Source organism: Musa acuminata, chromosome BXJ1-11 (assembly GCF_036884655.1).
Source record: "Musa acuminata AAA Group cultivar baxijiao chromosome BXJ1-11, Cavendish_Baxijiao_AAA, whole genome shotgun sequence".
Classification (NCBI taxonomy): Eukaryota; Viridiplantae; Streptophyta; class Magnoliopsida; order Zingiberales; family Musaceae; genus Musa; species Musa acuminata.
Window position 1 is genome coordinate 6,413,558 of NC_088337.1, and position 8,753 is coordinate 6,422,310.

Below are 8,753 nucleotides of genomic sequence, written 5' to 3' on the forward strand. Positions count from 1 at the left end.
ATTGAATTGTATACAAGACACTGACTGACTGCAGAATCGTGAGGGACCCACAACTTACTGACCGTCAACGGAGGAGTAACGGCCGCTCGCTCGATGGCAGGAAAAAGGATGCCAACCTACTCTGAAGCACGCGGCCCACGTGCCGTTAACGGGAGAGTATCGACCTGATGGGAAAGAAGGAAGCGACGCCCAAAACGGAAAAGACATTGACCTACCTACCTCACCTACTCGGAGGCACGCGGCCCACGTTTTCTTACCAACAGATTCACCGGTCGGTAAGAGACAGCACAGCACGCGAAGTATTTCTAACAAAGCATAAAAAAAAAAGCGGAAGTTTGTGCTAATTTCGTAAAAAGATCTTTAAAATTTAGGATTTCTTAAGGCGTCTCAAGTTTAAAAAAATTTCATAAAACAACTTTAATTGCATGCAAAAGATAATTTTATCCTCATCATTGTGAAAAATTCATACTCCAACCTTTTAGTCTCCTCTCCGCCTTTTGTTATTTTGAAAAAAAAAAGTGAAAATTTTTTAAACTTGCAATCATATTTGGATAATTCTGAAAATTAGGGTTTTTTCCTAAAATTCTCACCGTAAGTTTAGAGTAATACATTAGATAAGGACGTATCCTCCAAGAAACAGCATCGTTTGTCCCTTACATCCTCTCCCAACCTTCTCCTCCTATGTGCGTTCGCGATAGTCCGGAGGCAAAGAGAAACCCACCTCGAATCCGCTTAAGTCTCTCGAGAGGTACGGCGAATCCCTCTCTCTCTCTCTCTCTCTCTGGCGAATCCCTCTCTCTTTCTCTCTCTATCTCTCTCTCTCTCTCTGGACCGAAATCTGCGACTTGGCGGAAGATCGGAGCTTCCGTTTCAAGTGGATTGGTGTAGGCTTCGACTTACTGCCACTAGTAGATTCACTATAGTTGGCGCCATGGCCTGTTTCCCTCTTTATTGTTGCTAACATCGCTTCGTTTGAACACAATCGATTATTTGATGTGTATGTATATGTTTGAAAATTTCGGTGGAACTCTAGATTTGGATGATTTTGTGCTGAAGGAGACTGGATGTTGACAAGGATGTAGGAGGCAGTGGGTGTTGCTGTGGAATTGCTGATAGATTTAGGATCTTAGCTCTGTTAATTGGATATTGTTTGCCGAGCAGTGAATTGTTTATGGGCTAGTATTATCCTGGTGGTTAAGGCACTATGTGCACTACGGAAATAAATACATACGGAGTGAATTTATGGACATGAAAGAAAGCAACGATTAGTGCAACGGAAACGATGACATTGGGACTAGTGTTTAGCATGTTGATTTGGAAATCTGAAGCTAGAATTCGTTTTTTTCTTATGCATAACATGGTTTTTCAATTAATAATGCTTGGCCTTCATTTCTAATCTTAGAAAGAGGTTTACAAATTCCTGGATTTGTTATATGGCCTTTGTGAACTTCTTGAACTTTTAGTTGGATGACCAAAAATTTGTGCCGCATAGCTAATTTTATCTCAACTAGTAAGGAAAAATTCTTGAATCCTTTCTCTGAATGTGTTGAGATATTCCTTGTGAAGTCTTTATGTAAAAATGCTTGGAGATTTTTGAGGAACACATATTTTACGGATGGCTCTCATTGAATTTTTGTCACTCCCTGTCTCTTAACCAAGCAGAATAATTTGTAGTAGCTTAATTAACTCTCCTTTGCTTTTTCTCTAGTTAAGAGCTAAAAAAGTTCTTAAATTGTATGATTTGCTTCCATGGAAAAGCTTGACATTAGCCAAAAAAAGCTTATCAAGGTTAACGTTTGAAGACTCTATAAAAAGATTACTTTTTATGCCTAAATGAATGAACAATAATAGTTTCTATCGTTTCGAAAGAGTGAAGGATGCATGACCACTTATTGCCACTTACACAAGTTGGAGCTGTAAAAGTTATCGTATCCTCTTGGAAATAAATAACTAGACTAGAATCATTCATTGCTTACCTGCTATATTCTCTCCCTTTGTTTCTGTCTTTGCTCTTTATAAAGATCTCAATGCTCTTATCTTAACCAAAGCATTGTTTTGTACATAGCTCAATGAAGGTAAAAGTTTCAAGTAGCTGGCCCCAAATAGTTGGGATATCATGGCTTGCTGTTGTTATTTGTTGGCATAATATCTTTTCTTGCAGTGTCGACCCCAAATCTTGATTACTGAAGTTTCCTGCTGTTGGTTGTTGCATTCATCATAAGTTGTTATACGTGACACAAAATTAAGAAGATACCACTGTAAAGACTAGTTTAGAATCCATTTCAACTTCAGAGCAAACGCAGAAGGTCCTATCTATGCTCTTTTGCTGGTCATATGGGGACATATGTCCTCTATAGAACTCTTTGCATATTTTGGGATCATGCTGATGCGTTGCTCGAACTTGAGTATTTAAATCTTTGACAGGAATAGTGTTCATAATCACTTTGGTATTCTCGGAGTAATCTTGTAGACATTCCTTTAATGATTCGTGTTTTATGGTGATGGTACTTTCTGCATGTATAAGTTGATATATGTTACTACACAGTTCTCTCATATCATAAGGCTTTGGCATGTTCCCAGTGGTAGTTTGTTTTTTTCCTTTTTGGAAAGGAAAGAAAATTCACTCTGGTTTTAGCATTTCTATGGACATGACAAAACTAGGTAACATTGACCACCCCTCTGGCCAGTAGCAAGATGTCCTTGTGCAAGGACTCAAGGTGACAAGGTATGAGACACATTGATCTACACCCTTACCGGGCTAGAATATGTTCCTTGTGTTAATTTAGCACCACACCCTTACAACTTCAGCTTCTTAAAGTTTCAGAATCATTAGTAGACATGAAAGGTTCGTTCTCTGCAGGCTGAAGATACTTGTTGCACATGGATGCTATATTATCCGAGAAAGAGGTTTCTCCAGAGCTCATACGGGAGTCACTGATGGCAATCTCTCAATGTGTTCCAGATGTGATCACTACAGAAGGGTCGTCTGTTAACACAGCTAACACTCCTGTTGCTGATCAAGATGGCGGTGGTGGTACGGCAGAAGAGTATCGATCCAAGCTCATCTCAATCTCCAACTTACAATCACCAAATGCCCAACCTTCACCGACCTCAGTGGACAATCTTGGTGCATAGAAAGGTTGGATTCCTGCTTGCAGCTTTCGACGATTTAATATGTGGAATAGTTTAATTGCTGAACGATGTTGCTGCTGCTAACTTAATCGGCAAAATACTCTTTTAACTGTGCGGTTATCATTTGGTAAGGATCTAAAAACTTGTGTTACTCAAAACTTGGTTTCTTGTTTGGTTTCTCTCTAGTGCATCGCTCTCCTTAAACAAGTCAAGAATATTTTATCAAACTTCATATAAAAGCATGACATGTTTGCCACTGATTTATTTATGGTTTGCACTTCAACAATCTCCTAAAGGAATATGCAGTTTTCATCTTTGGTTGTCTTTACATTTTCGTGGATAAGAATGTACTATAATAGTTCCTGAATTGTTGTAATTATCATGAGGAATAAAATCATGCTTGGAGGAAGACCTATTCATGTTTGTGTCCGTGCTTAATTGACTAGACTTGTCCAAATTACATGAAATGTTTAGTTAGAGCTGCTGCCGGAATAAATTAGTTCATTTTGAGTTTTCACAACCAAATCGGAAGCATACATTTTGTACAGGTGAAGAGGATTCATAGTGGATCACTTTGGAGTCAAAACAAAACCATCAGATAGGCTAGTTTTGTACGGGCAGCAGTCCCATTTGGGGGACTCGAACGCTCGGTTGGGAGGGTTGGAGATCGATCGATGGACGACGAGTATGCTTACACCCATTGCAGTCTCCCTTGGTATTCTAAGCTCTGATGTACGTTGCCGTCGGCCACGATGACCTGTTTTCTCATGGCCATGGCGGTCGGTCGGGTGTTGTACTTCACCTGGAACTTAGGTGGTGCGATCTGGTTGTGGGTGGGGGATATCTGCGCTATGACTTCGCTCAAGAACTCATCAGCTACATCTCCATCTTCGTCCATGCGTAGTCTCCGAGTGTACCACCTAAAACCCTGATTGATATAGAAAAGGAGGAAACAAATAAAAGCATAGAATAACCCAACTAGTAAAATGAATCGGAAATACAATGCCAGAAGAGGAGGAGGAGGAGGAGTCCCTAAAAGATGAAAGGAAAAGAAATGGAACATTAGCACTAATTTGTAGAAACATTAGTTTGTCCAACATTAGTACTAACCAGCAAGAGGATTCATGGAATCGAATCAAAATAACAAGCCGAAATCAAAGAAAAAGAGATCTTTTAAAGGTTACTCTTTTCCCCTTTCAGAGATCGACGCTGTAATTTCTAATTAACATTCATCATTTTTGCTGTTCCGGAACGAAAAAGCCAGCCCAGTTCGACTTTTCTGATCCGTCAATCTATTCCGATATTTGATGAACTACTCAATTGGCCAGTTCTGATGCACAAATAGAGCGAGCGATCTTACCTAAGAGGCTTAAATCGACACTGTTATCGGTGCATTATAGTTCATAATCCAAGAAAAAAAAAAACCCTAGAAGAAGAGACGATATGCGTCAAACTCAGAATACGAAGAAAGGAAGAGAAGCGAGAAGAGAGGCAAATAAAGGTCCCAAGTTTTAGTCGAGCCGCGAACGAGATTTGAAGAGAGCACCTGAACACCGCCTTCACCGGGATCGCAAGGGACGAGGACGGGCCCAACGCTAGGCCGCTCGACGGCGACGGGGACATGCACGCTGAACCCTCTGGCTGCGGCGCGGGGACGGCCGGCGCCGGTCCGGCCGCCTTCCTCTCCGCCGCCGTTCTGGTGGCGGGCGTCCGCATCCTCCTCCGCCTCGTCCTCCTCCCGCGTCAACCCGAGAAAGCCCGCGATCCTTCGGAAGAATCCCATGAGATCCAACCACCCACGCCGCCTCCGACAAACAAGGAAGAAACGTTGTGCGTAGGGTGTTCAAAAGAGTTTCCAACCCAACCATAAGGATTACTAATCTACCTAATCAAATCAAACTGGTTCAAAATCAATTAATCTGATTTGATTAATTAATTTTTAAATTTCTTATATATATATATATATATGTTTTCTTTTAGAGTACATATAGATATATGTACGCTAAAAGAATTATGAGATTTAAGATTCTCATAATTCTCATATATATATATATATATATATATATATATATAAAGATGAGTCAAAATTGGGGTAAAATAAGGTGTCAATTAAAATAAGATTGAAGTAATTATTTTCCGCGCATAAAAATTATCGCCGTTGCCGGGGATCGAACCCGGGTCACCCGCGTGACAGGCGGGAATACTCACCACTATACTACAACGACTTCGTGTCTTAATTTATATCTAATTTTACTTAATTACATATTATATTACTACTAAAATTCCCTATTCCAATTAAGATTATGATTATAGTGACAGAGTAACAAATTATCCTATGAAATAAACATTAGTATCCAACCCATATCTATTCCAGCAAACCATACCCAAAGTTTAATTTTCAAAGTATCTGACTTCATCGGTAGCATCCTCACATATCTGCGTGTCTTCGGTGCCTCACCCGTCGACGATGTCCTCTCAACCTCTGGGTGTCTCGTCTCGTCAAACGTTATTCTCTCAAACTTTGTTGCATTGCAATCGTTACATTCTCGCGGCGTTCCTTACCGACAGAACACCTCCATGGTGTGTTGTGGATCGAGTGCCCCTGACAAATCCTCCCGTCGTGTAATCATGCGTGCCCGTCGATCAAAGACCCTTGCAGTCGTAGCCGTGCGTGATTGTATCCGTGTATTTGCTTCGTACTCGCTAGGAACCATAGCCCTCAGCATCTAGTTGATGCCGATCACGGCCAGCAAATGTCGTGACAATATTGTTACAACAATCGCATTAATGGATAAACACTTGCATGCTTATATATATTTTTTTGGGTAGAAACAAGACACGTCCTTGAAAATGTTCATGCACACACACACATACTTTAATATGTTTATACATGTAAGAAAAGGATTCATACGGATCAAGGGATTATTAACGAAAAAGGATTAAAGAAAAAGAAGTTCTTACATGAGATGGGAGAGCAAGGCTAACCTCACCAGTTGCCATACTGTGCCTCTGCATTCCTCGCCCATGGAATACCTCCATAGCGCGTCATTGATCGAGTGCCCTCGACGGATTGTCCCACTACACGATCGTACACATGCGCTCATTTGGTGACCCCTGCGGTGTGTGGTTTTGCCCACATGTCTACTATGTAGCCATTAGAAACTATGACATTCAGCGTCTAATTGATGTCGGTTGTGGCCAGTAAATATTGCAGCGGCGTTGTTGCAACTATCGTAGCCACAAATAGTGGCACTACAGTAGTCATCGCAGTCACTACAGGCATCAATGCTACTATAGCCGCCTACGACCAAGAAAGGTCATTCACTATGAGGCTGTTGCACATAGGTAGTCGTACATATGATCATTGTCGGTTGTTACAATCTATAGCCTATCGTTGCATACGTAGTCGCTTCCCACGATTGGATTGGCAACCATCGGAGGCTGTCACCCTCAACAATATTATTGTCGATAGTAAGTTGTTGATAGTGATCCATCGTTCAAACATGAGAAACCTCACATTGCTTACAAGAAAATGACATGACAGATTAGATAAAAAAGTGAATCGATAATCCAAATGGATCGTTTAAGTATCATAAATCAAAATCAAATAATGACTTTTTATAAGCGAATGATGCTAATAAACATATATAAAAATAAAATAGATCTGAAATACTTTTATATTCTAAAGTATTTGATTTTAAAACATCACTCTGTTACTAATTGTAACCATAAAAATTATGATTATTCTATTATTATAAAAATATTAATATTAAAAATAAAAATTAAATAATAATGTATCAAATTTACAATGTATACATTTCGATGTCATTTAAACAACCTTTATTTGATTTGTAAGGACACCATCATTGGACCCAATGATGTTGATCTGTAAGGAGAACTAGACTTGTTTTATCCTTTTTTTCTTCTTATTTATAAAATGACTATGAGTAATGAATTAGAAACAAAGAAAAGATGAGATGAGGTTTTTTAATATCTCAATGACTAGTTATTTATCGGTAAGAGATCTTATTCTTTTATAGATAAGACTAGAGTAACTATGATATGCAATGAGAAGAATCCTCCCATCAAAATCATCTCATAAATAATCTTATCACAATTAAATTTTTATTAATTAATAATTAAAATTAAAATTTAGTTATATTTATAATATATTTTATCTAATTAAATAAAACTATCAAGATAATAGCCATCCATTACTTTGTGTCCGAGCACGGAGTGCACGTGGATGACGAGCTTCTCTTCCTCCTCTATGAAGTTGCCCCTCCTGATGTCAGGACGTAGGTAGTTGGCATACCACTGTTGGGTAGACAACCCGTTTAGCCCATGGGCTTTAATAACCCTAATCCACTTTAGCCTTAACTTTCCTCTCTTTTAACCTAAACCCTAACTCTTTTAACAAAAGGGGCGTGGCGGCTAGGGAAGAAAAGGGGACAATGGTGGCTGTGAAAAAGAGAGAAGCAGTAGTGACAGTTGAGGGCAGAAAAATAAGAGAAAAAGAAAAATGAAGAAGACAAGGACAACACAAAGGTTTTTCTCAATCATCCAGGAAGTGTTGTCATCTCAGGTTAGATAAAATTTGTAGTAAATTCTTATTGTGATTACTTGTGGAGATTTTAAATATTGTACATAATGATATAATCCTTGTTTCATAATTATTCTCTTGTGATTGTTGTTTATGTTTTATGCAAGAGACTCTGAGAATTGTATATTCATTATTCTTATAGTAGATTTTCTCTAGCTTACCCCGTGATTTTTTATCCTTTACGTTGGAGAGATTTTCCACATAAATCTTGGCGCTCTATTTGATTGTGATTTTTATTTAATTATACTATATTTTACGACCTACTTGTATTTGTTCATATACAAAGTTCTTTTTTTATCTTATCAACTAGTATTAGAGCAAGATTTTAGTGATTTAATTTTTGTGTTCGAACATGAAGACTAGTGGTATTTCTCACATAATTTGCTTGAATAGAAACAATTGAACGATATAGAAATCAAGAATAGAATATCTCTTGTATTGCAACGATTTGTATGAATCTTTGCAAGGGAATAGTATAAAGCTCGTTAATATGACAAATGATGAGTGAATAGGTTAGACCAAAAAATGATCAGGTTTATTCGACAATGGCTTGATAACAGTGTATTTCATTATGTTTCTACTGAAAGTTCTGCGTACTCTCTTTGAAAAAGTTTAGAAAGTTTCTATTAAAGAAAAATGACTAGCAACAAAGCTTTCTTGATTAGAAAACTTGTAAATCTGAAATATAAAGATGACGCTTCTATTGTTGACTATTTGAATGAAATATAGAGTATCACTAACCATTATCCTTTATAAAAATATCTCAACACTAGTGATTTCCCTCAGTAATTCTATGCCAGATAGTGTTGTCACCATGAGTCAAGTAACAAGTAGTTTATTGAATGAAGAGTTGAGAAGAAAGAAAATCTCAGATTGATTCGTAAGCACATATCTCAGTGAAAAGAGGAATGTCAAAGTTCAAGGATAGAAGTGATTCACGTATGAGTAGAAGCAAGTCAATATCAAGAAAAGATATTATTTGTTATAATTATAGTGAGAAAGGATAATACGAGAATCA

The 8,753-nt window shown here is 38.2% G+C and overlaps 1 protein-coding gene, 1 long non-coding RNA gene and 1 other non-coding gene across 3 annotated transcripts; 1 reads left to right on the top strand and 2 right to left on the bottom strand.

Annotated features, from left to right (window-relative positions):
- The first annotated feature begins 50 nt into the window (after positions 1–50).
- LOC135597075 (uncharacterized) lies at positions 51–3,396 on the top strand. Its single transcript, XR_010481104.1, has 2 exons — positions 51–748; positions 2,861–3,396. It is a non-coding gene; the product is annotated as an uncharacterized LOC135597075 (long non-coding RNA).
- Positions 3,397–3,601: 205 nt separating this feature from the next.
- Positions 3,602–4,980, bottom strand: LOC103970665 (uncharacterized). The gene is made up of 2 exons (XM_009384534.3): positions 4,679–4,980; positions 3,602–4,060 (listed from the first exon to the last, which is right to left on the bottom strand). Exons 1-2 carry the CDS (start codon positions 4,913–4,915, stop codon positions 3,824–3,826), a joined length of 474 nt encoding a protein of 157 aa, XP_009382809.2. The 5' UTR covers positions 4,916–4,980; the 3' UTR covers positions 3,602–3,823.
- A 305-nt stretch (positions 4,981–5,285) lies between these two features.
- On the bottom strand, positions 5,286–5,357 carry TRNAD-GUC (transfer RNA aspartic acid (anticodon GUC)). Its single transcript has one exon. It is a non-coding gene; the product is annotated as a tRNA-Asp (tRNA).
- Positions 5,358–8,753: the final 3,396 nt, after the last annotated feature.

Bases quoted from the DNA above. Each gene is read 5' to 3' on its own strand.
- LOC103970665 (XM_009384534.3), bottom strand. From the start codon at position 4,915: ATGGGATTCTTCCGAAGGATCGCGGGCTTTCTCGGGTTGACGCGGGAG. The intron at 4,061-4,678 runs GTGCTCTCTTCA...TATATCAATCAG, and splicing joins CCGGTGAAGGCGGTGTTCAG to GGTTTTAGGTGGTACACTCG.